The sequence below is a fragment of the Cryptotermes secundus genome, unplaced genomic scaffold (genome assembly GCF_002891405.2).
Source record: "Cryptotermes secundus unplaced genomic scaffold, Csec_1.0 scaffold955, whole genome shotgun sequence".
Lineage (NCBI taxonomy): Eukaryota > Metazoa > Arthropoda > Insecta > Blattodea > Kalotermitidae > Cryptotermes > Cryptotermes secundus.
The window spans coordinates 127,551-143,954 of NW_019744422.1; the positions used below are offsets into that span (position 1 = coordinate 127,551).

The following is a 16,404-nucleotide window of genomic DNA, read 5'->3' on the forward strand; positions in this document are numbered from 1 at the left end:
GTGGGTTATAGCAGTGTAACAACCCCCTATAAGTGTAATCAAGTGTAAGAGTGAATGAATAAAAGCAACCACCATTCGAGTTAGTCTGGCATTCAATAAATAGGGTCACCCCGAATGTAACCCGTGCAACACCCTGAGAGGGTCTCATGCCCTACCAGGAACTCCTAGGTTTCCTCCACCCCACTGATGCCCAACCTACCCTGAGATAAAACAAAAGTGGTAAAAGGGGAAACGGGAGTGACCGAAAGAAGAAGAAGAAGCAACAGCAGCGGTGACGGGAAGGACACTACGGAGAAGGGACAGTTGCAGCTGGCTGCCCAACGCGTGGCGCAAGATTACATAAGGAGGTGACACCTAGGGGCACACCAACCCGCGACATCGCAGACTACATAGCGGAGAAACATCACTGGTGAAGTGCAAGTAGTTTAAACAATACATCACTGCAACTGTAAGTAGTACAAATCAAGTTTATTAAAAATGTCCCAGAAAAGGCTGAGAAGCAGAACTGTCGAAGCAATGTCTGAGGAAATGGATTTAGGCTCCCGGGAAAAATCCCCAGATTTAGAAGAGTGGGAAGCAGAAAGGGGGGAAATAGAGTTAGTGGAGGAAGAAAGAGAGATACGGTTTAGTCCGAATGTCCTAGCAATGGAAAACCCTGATCCACCTGCAAACAGTCCGGAGAAAGAGGGCACTAGCGATAGTGACGACCAAAATTCCCAAATGAAAAGCATGATGGCCATGATACAGCAGCTAATATCAAAATCAGATCAGGCTCAGGAAACACAAAAACGGGCTCAAGAAAATACAAATCAACTAGTTCAACGGCAATTCGCAGAAATAAAATTGGGACAGGCAAATCTGGCTGAGGAATTGAAGGAGGGTCAGAGACTGTTAAAGAACGAATTACAGAAGGGCATAGATCAGGCCATATTAAAGTGCAGTCAGGCCAACGAGGCCTTAAGACAAGAAATATCGGGGAAATTGGAGAAGGAGGTCGAAAAGGTCAGAAAGGAAATTGGTAGAGTCGGAAAGGAAGTTAAGCAGTGTGAAAATACTTTAGAAAGAGAATTAGTAGGAGTGAAACAGGAATTCGGAAAAGAAAGAGAGGACCGGAATTCCAAAATCCAACAACTGGCTGATTATCAGGAATCAGAAATGTCAAAGGTAAAACAGAAAGTTAGAGAGATCCGAGAAAGAGTAGATATCGGTAATGCTGAAATAAATAATACCATCATTGTGATAGAAGAAAATGTGGGCACACTTCAAGAAAGGGTGAACAAGGTTGAAGAAATAAATCATGAGTTGTTAAAATCCAATACAGGTGTCCAACAAAAATTTGATGAAAGCGCCGATGCTTTTTCGAGGCGACTAGGGGAGGAGCGTAAGCAAATTGAGCAAAGGGTAGAAAGTGACCAATTGAAGGTACAACATGAATTGAAACAATTGGAAAAAGAAATAGTAAATTTAAAACAAAAGGTGGAACAACAGTCCAAGGCCACGTCCCCAAGGGTAGAACACTCTGTAAGTAAGGGTGTAGAAATTCCAGGTACTTCACGACAAGAAGGAAGCAACAGTCCAGGACTAGAAATTCAGCCCGGAAGTTTGGCCGCTTCTGCATTCTCCGGCAAGCTAGGCAGCACCGAGTACGCCCTACCAACCTTCGACGAAAGCAAAGGTATGAACCCCCAGTTACATATTGGGCAGCTTGAAGAGTTTTTGCAATTTCGAGGAATCCCGCCGCAACATTGGTTGATAGTAGCAAAGAGATCCATAACAGGTTCAGTGTCTAAGCAATGGTTAGAAGCCACTAGTTCCAAATTAGCCAGTTATGAGCAATTTAAATCAGAATTTTTGGGCACTTGGTGGTCCCCAGCTCAACAAGGGCTCGTTAAGTGCAAGTTGTATCAGAGTAGATATGAAAAGGGAGGAGGACTGACCCTGTCAGCACATTTACTTAAATTTGCTACCATGGCCTCGTACCTAGAGCCTAGACTCACGGACCAAGAAATTATAGAAGCTATTCACAGTCACTACCCGTTGAAAAAAAAGGAGCTGCTGCTTAGTACTAAATTAAATACAGTCGCCGAGTTTTTGGAAGTGCTAAAGCGACTAGAACTAATGGAAGAAAGAGAAGACGTTTCGGACGTCCCTCCAAGGTCAGGTCAATACCAACCCCCCTTCCAAGCCAACAGAGGTAGAAATTATAGGCAAGAAGGCCCAGGACCAGTCAGACAAGTGAGACAAAATGACCAAAGTTACCAAGGAGGATGGCGAAATTCTAGTGGTAGGGGCAACTGTAGGAGAAATGAATACCCCAGGGACCACAGAAATTTCGAAAATCGCGAGAGAAACCCAGGAAATGAGAGGGAGGATGACGCACGGGGAAAGCCCCCCCATAACGCTGAGGAAAACTAAGTCTAGGGAGCGTTGAAGGCCGCATCGCTTCCATCCTCAATAAAACTTTGAGCTCAGGCCTGTTAAATCAATCCACCTCTTCCATGGAAATCATCCCAGAAAAAGAAACTTCAGACCCCATAGTGTTATTTATCAACGAAGAAAATTTCAGTAAAAGTCCTCAGATTGCTATCAAACTTAAGAATAAAAAAGCAGTTGTAGCCATATTGGACTCCGGTAGTGAAGTAAATTTGATTTCTCAAGAAAGTTTTGAACAGTTAAAAGAAGCAGACATTGAAATATTGACACTTCCCGTTCAGGGAATTAACTTAGTAACAGCATTTGGGAAAAGGTCAAAAAGGATCAAGCTGCAAGCTCTACTCGAATTCACTATTGGTGAAGAGCGTGAAGAGTTATTCGAAGCAGTCTTCTTGGTAGCACCGCAACTTAATAGTGACGTCATCCTGGGATGCAATTTCATGAAGGAACATGAGATGCAACTAAATTTTGGTTCAGGCATACTAGAATACAAGCGGCAAGGACAAACCAGAAGCCATCGGTTCGAGAACCCGGAAACCGACCTACAAATAGAAGCCCAAGATGTAACAACCAAATTCGCTTCGGCACTGTGCGTTAAAGGAAGACACTCAGGCGAGCAGAACTCCGCCGCATACACAAGAGATATTGTTCAAACCTCATACCCTCACCCTGATAAGATACACGGCCGTACTGCAGTAGGAAGAGATGATGTCACACTGCATTCCGAGGGGCCATTAAGGGGCCCGGAGCAGCAAAAGCAGGACCAGTTCGATCCCCGAGATCTCAAGGAAGGCGACTTAAGACGCATAATAGAACAAAGCACGACTATTAGTGCACCACAAAAGTCACAATTATTCAAAATACTTATTCAGTTCCTACCAAATTTTACTGAGAGACCGGGCAAGTGCCACTTATTCAAATATCACTTTCAAGTCAAGACGGACCAACCCCTGCGCTCTTTTTCCAGACCTGTACCTTTTGCATTCAGACCAGCGGTCAAGCTACAAATACAAAACATGATTAAGGATGACATACTAGAATTGAGTAACTCCGACGTTTTAAGTCCACTGACGGTAGTACCAAGGGAAGGAAAGAGTCCGCGAATTTGCGTAGACGCCCGAAAAGCGAATCAGCATACAACCCCAGACTGTGAAAGGGCACCACCACTTCAAGAATTGCTACAAAGATTTGAAGGCGCTAAATTTATGTCATCGTTGGATTTAAGTTCAGCGTATTTGCAAGTGGAATTACACGAAGACTCCAGGAAATACACCGCTTTTCTTTACGATTCTGTAGTCTATCAATACAAACGAGTGCCTTATGGGTTTAAAAATTCCCTACCTGCCTTTATGAGAGCTTTAAGACTAGCTTTGGGAAACGGTACGGAAAGTTTTGTACTAACATATGTTGATGATATTTTAGTGTATTCTAAAACTTTCGAGGAACATCTGGATCACCTGAACACCGTTATTAAAAAGTTGACTGAGGCCGGCTTTACCCTTAATGCAACAAAATGCAAATTTTGTATTACTGAAGTAAAATTTTTGGGACATTCCATTAGTCAAGCAGGCGTAGCCGCAGATTCATCTAGAATCCAAGCCATACTAAACTATCCGGCCCCGAGGAATCAAAAGCAGTTGCGGCAGTTTTTGGGAACATGCAATTTTCACAATCGGTTTATTGTAAAGTATTCAGACTATGTAGCCCCTTTACTAACTTTATTGAAGAAAGGAAATAAATGGGCATGGACCACAGATAAAGAGACAGCTTTTCAAGAGTTGAGGAACAGCTTTTCCCATAGTCTACTATTAGCCCACCCTAGGGAAGATTTACCCTACGAAATTCACACCGATGCTAGCAAAGTGGGCATCAGTGCTATTTTGAGTCAGAAGCAAGAATCTGGTGAAACTTTGGTTATTTCTACAGCTTCCCGTGTGCTAACCGAAATTGAAAGAAGATATTCGGTCTGTGAACAAGAATTGCTCGCCACAGTCTATGCCATGAACAAATTCAGAATCTACATTGTGTGTCATCCTGTGACCATTTACACTGACAATAAAGCTTTGTCATTTTCAAAGAAATGTACTCTCACCTCAGATAGGGTCACTAGGTGGGTGATGCAGTTACAAGAATACGATTTGCAAATCCAGTACTTGAGTGGAGCCAAAAACTTTTTCGCAGATATTTTGAGCAGAAACCCTATAGGCCTAACCCCCGAATTAAAACAATTCCACAAGAAAAAGCGAGATATTCAAGTTGCCAAGATTAACTTGGGCATCAACAAGGGAGTATTAAAACAGCTTAGAGAGTTACCAAAACTACAACAGGCCGACCCTACACTACTAAAAATAATGGAGCAATTAAAAGCGGACCCAGCAAAATATCAAGAAATTTATTCTATGCAACAAGGGATTTTGTGCCATCAAGACAGTAAAAACTACTTATATTGGAGAATAATGTTGCCACAGAGTTTGGAAACGCCCATCATTAGATACATCCACGAATTGTTAGGCCACCAAGGCACTGATAAATGTTACTACCAAATAATAACCATGTTTTGGTTTAGAAATCTTGGAAGGAAGCTTCGAAAATATATTGCTAGTTGTGAAGATTGTCAGAAAGTGAAACATCCAAACCGAGCGGTAAAAGTAGATTCTTTAGCACATTTACCTAACCAACCCAGAGAGTTAACCTCTGTGGATCTGTTTGGACCTTTACCCACTGGAAGAGGAAATGTGAAATACCTACTAGTATGTTTGGAAGTATTTACTAAGTTTGTAACGCTTTACCCATTAAGGGCAGCGACCACTAAAGGATGTTTAAAGAAGATAACCGAACATTATTTAGTAAAGGTAATACAGCCCAAAATAATATTGTCTGACCACGGATCCCAGTTTACTAGTCCCATTTGGATAAACACCTTGAAGAATTTGGGGATCATCGTGAGATATTCGCCCATAAGACATCCGGAAAGCAATCCTGTGGAAAGAGTTATGAAGGAATTGGGAAAATTTTTCAAGATTTATTGCTACCAAACTCACAAGCAGTGGCCGGAATTAGTACCTCACATCCAAAATTGGTTGAACCAACCTATTAGTCAAGTGACCGGCTATTCACCAATGGAGCTACTAGGGGGAAGAGTGGAAAAGGGCATTTTTCAAGAAATTTACCAAAAACTACCAGACCAACCCCCAACGGAAGAACTTTCTACGAAAATTTTAAAGGCCTATGCACGAATGAAAGCTAAAGCAGAAAAAAGAAGGAGTAAGAAAAGAAAGGGAAATTTCTCATGGCTACCCCAAGTAGGAGATCAGGTATTAGTGAAAGCCCAACCTGTATCACAAGCCAGTAAAGGGATTATAGGCAAATTTCAGAGGTCATATGAGGGCCCATTCCTTATCACAAAGATAATCAACGAACACCTGTATGAACTAGGCAGTGTATCAGGAAAGGGGAAGGGGCTGTTCCATATTAGCCATATGAAACCCTATGTGAGATTAGAGCAGGAAATGTAGTTCCCGTTAAAAGTGATTTGAATAACTAGGCAGTGATTAGAAGAAAAACGACTTTAAGAGTGCATATTGAAGAAAAAGAATTTAAGAAATGTAAAAGTGAACAGTGTCAGTGGTAGTGAAATGGAAGAAAGAAGAGAAAAGACTACTAGTTTTAGTAAACACATTTATTACCACTAAACTACTGTAAATTTCACAAGGCAGATTTTAATGCCAACCGGTAGATCTAGTAACTTAAACAACTAATTAGTAGGCATACAAACAAAGCTAAGTTTTTCAGAGCATGTGTATAGTGACACAATTGTTTTTGTAACCCATTATATGATATTTCACAAAGTACAAACGGTTACAAGGCTAAAATGGCCATTGAACTAGAGGTGATAAACGAAGTGACCAGTGGCCATAACAATTTAACTAAGAATGATGCAAACTATGGTATGCTTCAGTAGACTGGTTAACCGAGCAAGTACCTAGCCAACTAATCTGCCTATGATCAGTATAATGAGGCATTCAACCTAGTTAGAGGCTTAAAACAAATTTGTACAGATAATAATGTAAAAATATTGTATACCCAAAGTATTGTAACTAATGTAAGATGTTAAAGAGGGAGCAAATTTGAATGTTAAAATATATATATATGTATAATGAAGGGTTTGACAACTTAAGGGCAGAAGTGAATGTAACAAAAAGCGCAAATGCCACACTTGAATTGAAGGAGAATACTAAAATAATTAACAACCCCTGTGGAAAGTTGAAAGGTAAACAGAAATACTAGCTGTAAATGACCTAAAGGTCTGAGTAAATGAAAAGGTAAAATACTAATTTAAGGCACATAAAGAAACAAACTGTATAGTAGGTATTGCGGCAAGGATCAATCAAAAGTAATAAAACGAAGCAAATTGTAAGTAGTCAGGAACAAATTTGGATAAAACATTTAAAGGAATCGTATTGTTAAAAATAAGTATAATATTAAAATTAAAGTAATTACTGAAATGATGAAAGTTAAGATATAGTTGGAATCAAGGGAAAGAATAATGCAGGGGCAAGCACAGGCAAACGAAAGTTGTGTGAGCGCCAAGCCCCAGGATGAATCTAATCGAGCCCAACGTCGGTAAATAAAGTACCAACCAAGGAAGCGGAAGTAACGTCGGTGAATAGATGCCAGCCGAGAGCTGAGGGAACGTCGGATTAGAGAAGGGTAAGCAACTTACTACGAGGAAACTTCAAAGTAAAAAGGGCTCTACAGAATAAATAATGAGGGTGTGTAAAGGAATCCAATCCGGGTGGCTCAATAATAAGTAATAGCGAGTTTAGACAACCCTGCAAATAACCATACTTTAATTCCAACCGTTGTAAACAACCGCGATTTCGAAGCCAGTTGAGTAGTGTATCGTTTAACATCCAAGATTGTTCTTGCTATAGGAAAGAAAAGCTCAAAAGAGAGGATTGACCTTGCAAAACCAAGCACAGAGAATGACAAAGAGTCTTACTGATAAGCGACGATGCAGCCGAGAGCCGCGTAACAAAATACGCTTGCTAGAAGTTTACGATACGCTCAAGGCTAAACATGTGGGCGGTAGCCGTCACAGCTGATGTCAAGGCCATAGCTAAATCAAAACCACAGGGTGTTTGAACTAAGAAAGATAAATAGTTATCAGGTTAGGAAGACCAGCGGCTAAATGTAAGTGTTAAACTATTGAAATACCAATAACCAAGGTTGCGTTCAAAATTAAACAAAACTAAAATTGGGTAAAAATTACATAAAGGCGACTAAATGAAATTTTATGTTTGTATTTTACAACAAAATAGGACTTGTTAAATAACCCAAAAATTTAATTTGGGGAGTTTGAAGCCGAACGGAGCTTAGGACTGCCCTTAGGTAACCCAATTTAGGACCTCTCTTACCCAGGAATGCACGCTATAACTTGTGCGCAATAAGCTAAGGGACTTCACACGAATGACGACGTACAGTATCAAGTCAGTGGGAATCCCAAGAGCTTTGGTTGCATTTTTTCATAAGGGCCAGCAAGTTAAGACCTTATTGGTCAAACTCAAAATAATTAGTTTATTTTAACCAATCAGCTAGCACTACCCAAGTAGTGAAACTATGAGATGGAATTTGCGTGGGTTGGCTTCACCACGCTTTGGCGAAGCTGACGCCACGCAGACACACAAAAGTGGGGCATTGAATAGGGTAGACGTGTCCGAGAGTGGAAGACACAAAAGTCTAACCTCGAGCAGTTTAGACGTGTGCGGATATACTCTGAGAATTGTATAAACAAAAGAATATCCGTAAAAAGTGGGTTATAGCAGTGTAATAACCCCCTATAAGTGTAATAAAGTGTAAGAGTGAATGAATAAAAGCAACCACCATTCGAGTTAGTCTGGCATTCAATAAATAGGGTCACCCCGAATGTAACCCGTGCAACACCCTGAGAGGGTCTCATGCCCTACCAGGAACTCCTAGGTTTCCTCCACCCCACTGACGCCCAACCTACCCTGAGATAAAACAAAAGTGGTAAAAGGGGAAACGGGAGTGACCGAAAGAAGAAGCAGCAGCAGCAGCGGTGACGGGAAGGACGCTACGGAGAAGGGACGGTTGCAATATCCAGGGTTGTATTTCAACCTATGTTTTGGATTTACTGAATTTGAAATAAATGAATACTGCTAGGTGATTAGACTTGAAGCAGTCCAACCTAACAGAGTTCAAAAGCTGTATAAAATAAATAAAAGCTACTGTAAGTGCAACATTTTCAGTGGAGGCTGTCAATGTTTTCATGCCATTCAACAAGCTTTCTGTCGAGCATAAAAACTTGGCAGAATCCAGAAGGGATACTTCCATGGAAATGCAATAACAGTGGGCCATTGCATAGGAATAACCCAAAGAAATGTGTTTCCCCCCCCCCCGAGACGAAAAGACAACAGAGGGTTCATTGCATAAGAGCGGATGAAAGCAAACACTTCTACAAGGTGTTCTGTGTCGGGTAAGGCTAGAATTTCCTAAGCAATGGATTGTTGAAACAGTGGGAATAATGCATTCCTGCGGTAACAAGCATAGAACAGGTGAAATTGAACCCTGGGCAAAGGTGGTCTCTATCCCGTCCGAAACCAGATTATAACAGTCCAGCTCTGAAGAGCATGAAGTCATCTGTCATGTTACATAGGCAATATGTGACAGTATTTTGGAGCTGACCAAATTTGAATCCCAGCCAGGACTGATTTTTATCTGTCCCTCCAAGTAAATACTGGAATACCTTAACTTAAGGTGTATGTTTACTTCAACATCCTTTATAGGTTTCGGATTAATCATTTATTGAACACTCACTTTGACACTAGCAAGTACAATCAAATGCAAACTGTTCTCTGTGATTGCTAGAACTCAACTGTCTCGATTCAACTAACTCGGCGACTGCTAGACTTCAACTAACTGAAAAACTGTTCATTACACATTATTTTCCAGTCACTTGAACATGTATAATCTGAGGTTCTGACTAAAGCTAATAAGCTCAAGTCGTTCTTATGCTTAACTAATTAAGCACTACTCCATGAAGACGTATGGGGGAGTGGATGTATAGATCCACATTTTCATGACCTCAGTGCTAGTTGGAGGTGAGTGGTCAGTTTCATGCCCCAGCCGCTTTGCCCCTAGAAAGAGCCCCCAGTCCCCATTGGATAGGAGGCTGGGTAGGCCCCAGGGCCAGTCTGGATGATATGGAGAAGAGAAACTTCAACCCCTTGCTCATCCAGCCCATATCCAGTCGTTATACCGACTATGCTAAGTTAATGACAGTGTTATTAAATATATATCAAATAGTCCTACAAATGAAGCAAGACAGGAGCATGTACATAAATTTTCAAGTGTTGGTAACCAGTACATAAAAGTGAATCATGGGAAAACAGAATATGATTCAATGTGTCCTTTGTACAAAGTGCTTTAAATGTATGCAAAATGGGGATGTATGTGCTCATGTACAGTTCACTGTGCACCTACTAAACAGATTTTGATTAAGCTCAGCACTGAGGGTGTACTCTACAGGGTGTCTGGACAAAAGGCATAAAAAAAATTATATCTCAAACTAATTGTCATACACGTATCTGGTTTATGTCACTGGAAAGGAAAACTCCAAGTTTTTTTTTGTGCCCAGCTTATGTGCATGCGCCAGCTGGTGATCTTCAGCGAGCTCACTAACAATGTCAACACCACAGGAACAGGTTCACTGCATACTGTATTATAGCTAGCAGAGTTGCAATCTCAGGATGCGATACATATAGACATCAACTTCCTATATGGAGAAGCATTTGGTTCTGTAACAACGAACCGAAGACTACAGGTATTCTGTTGTATGTAAAATCTCCTGGAAAGACATGAACCTCTGAAGAAAATGTCAATTGCATTAGATAGGCATTCCAGCAAAGTGTGCAAATCAGTTCATGCCGCTAGCTTGCAGTTAAAAATTCCATGTTCATCAGTGCCTGATGTGCTACACAAAAGGCTCTGCCTAAGAGCGTACAAGATTCAAATGGTTCATTGACTAAAACCAAGTGACCAAGTAACACACACATACTCTGCTGTGGACATGCTAGAAAGAATTGACGTGTCACCCGATTTCCTCCTCCAAGCATGCTTCTCAGATGGGGCGACATTCCATATCAATGGAGTTTTAAGCAGGTACAACTGCAGGATTTGGGGCAGTCAAAATCCACGTGAGCTGGCGAGAGGCAGCCCCATAGTGAATGTGCAGGTTGGCTTAATGTACAGCAAGTTGATTGGACTGTTTTTCTTTTGAAAAGGACTGTGACCAGATGTTTGTACTTGTATATGCTGGAGCTGTATGCACTGCCCAAATAAAAACTATCCTCCAACAAGATGAGGCACAGACACATTTCAGCCACCATGTTATGAATCACCTGGACAGAGAGATGGATCGGCAGGGGTGGACCAATCAATTGGCCTCCTAGGTTGCTAGATTTAATGCCATTTCGTTTTTTCTTGTGGGATTATGTGAAGAACATTGTTTACCAGGTGAAGATCAATGACCTGCAACACCTGAAAGCCCACATAAGGGACGGTATGGCTACGTTAATACTAAACATGCTTCAAGCAACACGTGGAACGAGATTGAATACTGTCTGGATATTTGTTGTGCCACCAAGGGAGCCAACATTGGAATATATTGAGAAAGTTATGTACTCAGAAATAAACTTTGATAGTTTCCCTCTGTAATGGTCTAATCCATAAATGTGTATAATAAATACTTTCTGAGGTACAATCATTTTATTTTGGATACCTTTCATCTGGACACTGTGTATAAAGAGTCTTATGATGAATTTCATTTTGCTTAATTCTGAGCAGATTTCATGAAGCATACTTATCAGCTGCATAACTTTCTGACCCACAAGATACAGTCGTGTGTTACTTTACTGTTATTTTATTTTTTTTTATAAATAATTTACTACTTAAGTACAGATTCTGTATAAATTCAGTTTGTTGGATATGACCTCAAAGTTTTGCATCCTTGCATTTGTAACTGTTGAAATACAAACAATATTTCATACATAATGTGTATGTATATGTCTGTGATCTGTCTCTGTACCAAATTTCATACGTTTAGCTCTCATGATTCATTAGTTATCACCATAAAACTGACCACTGAAGGAATTTCTCGCATCACTGCCATGTCAGTTCACATTCTACTCCTGCCAGAGGAAACTCTCAGAAATTGCATATTTTCCCACGATCTGTTACCATACAGCATTTCAGGAAGCTAAGGTACGTGGCACTAGTATCACTCCTGCCTTACAAGTTTGTGTGCACACCATGTTGTCATTAAAGATTGTATGAAATTAAAATGCATGGTGCTGGGGTGCCATAGAGTGGCATAACATTTGTACCAGGTTACATAAAAATCAGTCAGCTGGTTCTAAACTTGAAATGGGATACGTACAGCATGTTCTCATTAGTCTACAATTTTTGTTTTAAGGAATGAAAGTATGCTACAAACAGAAACAGTTTTTCTTTATGGTATCCTAATATTCTATGAAATAACTTATTTTCAGGGTAAGAACATATTCCAGTTCCCCAATTTTAAATATTCATATAAATCAGTGCACAGTGAGACACATCTTCTGTGCCTCACAGCTCAATGAAACAAGCAGCAGAAATGGAATACTGTATCTGAGCATCATGTTGTGTTAAATATATAATTATGGCTATGCAGGCCATCTTGATGGCCTCCATGGCCAGAACATGTAGCAATAAAAAATATATAATAAACCATTATATATTGCAGCATGTATATGGAACTTCCATAATTAAGCAGCAATAAGTCAGGTAAGGCATGTTTCAAAGCACACAAAACCAAACATATTGAGAGATAACTTAGTATCACACTGTAGTTAACATGTTGCAGAAATTAATCACCTAAAGTCTCACACTATATAGTATTTCATATAAATACTTCAAACGAACTGCCAGCCTCTGTTAACTTGTCTGTGGCTAGTGCACAAGCTTTCTCCTAGAGCCCCGTACCTGTACATAAAATATCTGTTCCATTTTGTCTTATTTTCAATGAACCTGAATAACTTTTACAAAAATAATATTGTTTTCTAAGAGTTAGGGCTCCATATCTCACTTTCTACATTCAACTGCATGGCAACATTTGATCTGCTTAAATTGTCTCAAATGAGACGTTAATACTCAATTGATAGATATTATGGTAATGTTATGCAGACTGTTCAATGCCAAGCACAATGTTGTATCATCTACATCCAAATACAGTCAATTTATATCAAAGCCCAACTTGCAAATTTTACTAAGATTTAATGGGTAACCCATGTCACTGCTGCACAGAAAAGTATTCTCTGTGTTAAGGATGAAATGGTTCCAGTGCACAAAAATGTACACATCATGTTATGGATAGAACAGTTCCACTGTACAGAAAATCACTCTGTTATAAACAGAGCAAAGATAGGAACACACTGCATTATGAATGGAACAGTGCTTCCACAGAAAAGTACAATGGTTGTTACAATGTATAGAAATGACAATTTATAACAGGTGGAACTGTTCTGTCAAATATACACGATGCTTTGCACCATTGTATTTATAGAACTTTCACACCAAAAATATAAATAAAAAATACATAATATATTGGAGACAGTGTCTTAAAGGTAAAATCAATTATCTTCACAAGTACAGGAATGAAACAATGTGTTGCTATCTGAATTCTGACATTTTGTTGAACTGGCGGACTTTATTAAGTCAACAGTCAAAAGAGTTAAATGTAATGCTACAAGATCAAGCAGCTTATAGTTATAAAAATATTTTAATGTAAATATTATACACCATTCTTAGCTAGAAGTGAAATTAACCAACAGCAAGCAATGTTTTCAAGCTCTGATAATGTGTCACAATACAGTGCTACCATATATTACACTCTCTGAGGCATACTACCAGTACCACATTCATACACTACATTGTACTTCATATGACAAACCCAAAATCAATAATCTGCATTCACTAAACGTTGCCTGTTCTAAATATCTGAACCTTCTAGGATTAAGAACTGAATGGGAGAGCTTGGGTTTACATTTTTCCCCAAAGGCAAGTTATCCTGACTGAAGTTTTCCTCATTCCCTCCACAGAAATGCTGGGATAGTAGCACACAAAGCATCACAACTGCTTCCTTCCTCATCCTTACAAATTTATCATTCATAATCACTGTTATATGATGCCACACAATCCATGCAGTTGCATAAACCAAGGGAGTGATACCCTTGAGAGCTGATTAAAATCCTGTGAAGGACTGTCCAGCCTAAATGAACTCTTATCAAAACTAATCCAAAAATGTTTATAAAGTTTGCAAGTCACTAAACTAGAACATGCTTTATAAAACGTTTCTTAGGTATTTAATGGCACTGTTTCAACTGCCTATGTTACACGAAATTCAGAGTGAATGGAAAATGTCTATAAATGCTAAGCTGATAAGGATTTGGAAGGAGATAGTCACAACCTATTTCAAGGCACTTGTCTCAGAAGTTGACTGGAGCGATTGAGGAAATCCACACAAGACCTCAGTAAAGATAGCTGGTAGGCCACATTTAGACTCATATCTAGAATATATCTGGTTTGAATCTGCATAGATTCAAAAGAGCGTCTCCTCTAGATACAAATTTAGACCATTATTATTACACCAATCTGCTTGATTTTCTTTATAGAACAGGTCATGTTTTGTAAGGTTCTGAATTCTGTTGTAACACAAGTGTGTATAAATATGACAAAAATGTTATTTACACAAAAGGACGCACATGCACACACACACACAAAACCACTTAAATATGACTAGCTCAACTATCAGCTCTCAAATGCTAACACAAGTTCTTATCTTTGGAACAAAATAGCAACATATGTTGGAACACTGAAATAAGACTGAAGTACACATCATCAGTAGCAGTCACAGAATACTGCATCTTATACAGGCTTAAAAAATCTCATAATTCTTTATAAGACATCCATTAAAACTACTCTGAAACAGAACTTGGATAAAATGAAAATCTGCCTCTACTGGAACGTTTCTGAAGCTGTGAAAATATATAAATGAAAAGCAACATAAAATTTACTGTAATGAATGGAAACTGACCAACCATGGACTAAACTGAGAGAGAATAATTTAGTTGAAAGTAATGTCCCTGAATGCTTGTTCTCTGTTTATGTAAGCAGAACTTGTATAAATTAACACTTATCTGATGCTTTTTTTTTGGTTCAAAATGGGCCAATTTAACCCCATTGCTCTTTATTTTTACTCTAGAATATGTAATTAGGAAAGTTCAAGAGAATCAGTATGGTTTGAAACTGAATGGCCTAAATAAGATACCATATAAATTCACTAGTCTGCATCTTGTGAATCCCGATATCAATCTGGTCAACTCCAGAAGTAAGGAAATTTGACACAGAGGTCTTTACAGTTACTCATGAAAAATGTGAAGGCCAGTTATATTATTTTAATTTTACCAAATTCACAAAAGATTTTCAAACTAAGCTCCTTCTTCCACATTAATTCCAGACTGGTTCTGATTTTTAATTCTGCATACCTAAATAAGACAGGATTGTTGATTTATTTGGACCCAGACAATTATATAATCTGGAAACAGTCACCTAGATGTATTCCCATAATATGTACAAGACTGAAGCTTGAAGGAATGTTCAGCAGTGCAAACGTTTTACTCTCAAGATATCTGATCTTTGTATTAGTGTTTATATCTAATTGGTGAACTAGCTGATGTCTCAAGATTGTATGTTCAGAACTATCAACACAGAAATTTACTATAATCATATACAGCGCTTTGTATAAATACCTTACACTCTTCAGTCAAAAAGGTAGAGAATAAGATGTCACACGACTTTTTCAAAGATCCTGAATATCCAAGGAAATGGATGGACAATAATGTGAAAATGGAAAAGGGTTATCTGGAAGACAGGTGGATAGTACTGAAGTTGACTGTGATATAGACTGGATTCAAGTGGCTCAAAATATGGTCTAGTAAAATACTGTTCACAAAATCGCCAGGCTGGAACATAAGTACATACGATAAGTTGCAACACGCTATACATCGCTCTGGCACCACTTACATTGCACGCAACCACCTGCAAATGCGTGATAAGACTCTGGAATGTTTAGTTAGCAGTCGGTAGCTTGACCTTGCTGTTGACTTAACCGACTATAAAGGAAAATGCTTTGCCTTCTTCAAGCTGTGTGTATCAGCCAGTAGGTAGTGGGGAGAATGGATCAAGGACAAACTCTCCTCCGAAGACCTAGCTGACCTAGCTTGTGTGTGAGACCCGTAGTAATGGTGATTCAGACAGCGGCAGTGACAGGGGAGAACAAAGAATTGTGGCCACAGACAGTACATTCCTCTTTGTTCTATAAATACCATCATGCAGTCTGGTTAGTCAAGGTCAGCCACAGGGAATGAAGTGGCCAGCTGTGTTGTGTCATGACTAGTGGGGAATATATTTATTTCCAACCAAATCAGAACAAAGTTTTATCAGATTTGGAATTAGACACTGAAAATGGATGTTTGTGCTTTTCTCGATTCTGTGGTAAATGACAGAATCGAGAAAAGCACAAACATCCAATGGGAGAATATGCTAAACTATAAGGGACAAAAAGAACATTTCTGAATGCGATGAGAATATGCAGGAATAACACAAGGAAAAGAATAGATCAATTGTCAATCAGAATTCAGTTAACTGAGGGACTCTGTGAAATATGCTAATGCTGTAGAACACAAAGTGCCGGGTCGACAACATCAGACAAAACAGTGCCCAACCTAAGAGAAAGATATTTTATAAACAAGATTCTACCAACCGCGAAGAAATCAAAACCACAGAAACGGCATGTTGTGTCAAAAACTGTGTACTGGTGTGATGCATGTGACATGGGACTCTGCGTGGAATGTT

The 16,404-nt window shown here is 39.4% G+C and overlaps 2 protein-coding genes across 3 annotated transcripts in view; one reads left to right on the forward strand and one right to left on the reverse strand.

The window, feature by feature from the left end:
- The window catches only part of LOC111874785 (ubiquitin-conjugating enzyme E2 W), a 47,072-nt gene extending 31,417 nt beyond the window's left edge, over positions 1–15,655 (reverse strand). Inside the window, exon 1 of one of the 2 annotated variants that reach the window (XM_033755590.1) lies at positions 15,574–15,655. The gene's annotated coding sequence lies outside the window, so the exon portion shown is untranslated. Of the gene's footprint in view, positions 1–15,299; positions 15,379–15,573 lie in introns of those variants that run through there. The other variant, XM_023870574.2, reaches the window with a different exon arrangement.
- LOC111874787 (myosin-3) lies at positions 207–2,415 on the forward strand. The gene has a single exon (XM_023870578.1). It carries the CDS (start codon positions 478–480, stop codon positions 2,413–2,415), a length of 1,938 nt encoding a protein of 645 aa, XP_023726346.1. The 5' UTR covers positions 207–477.
- Positions 15,656–16,404: the final 749 nt, after the last annotated feature.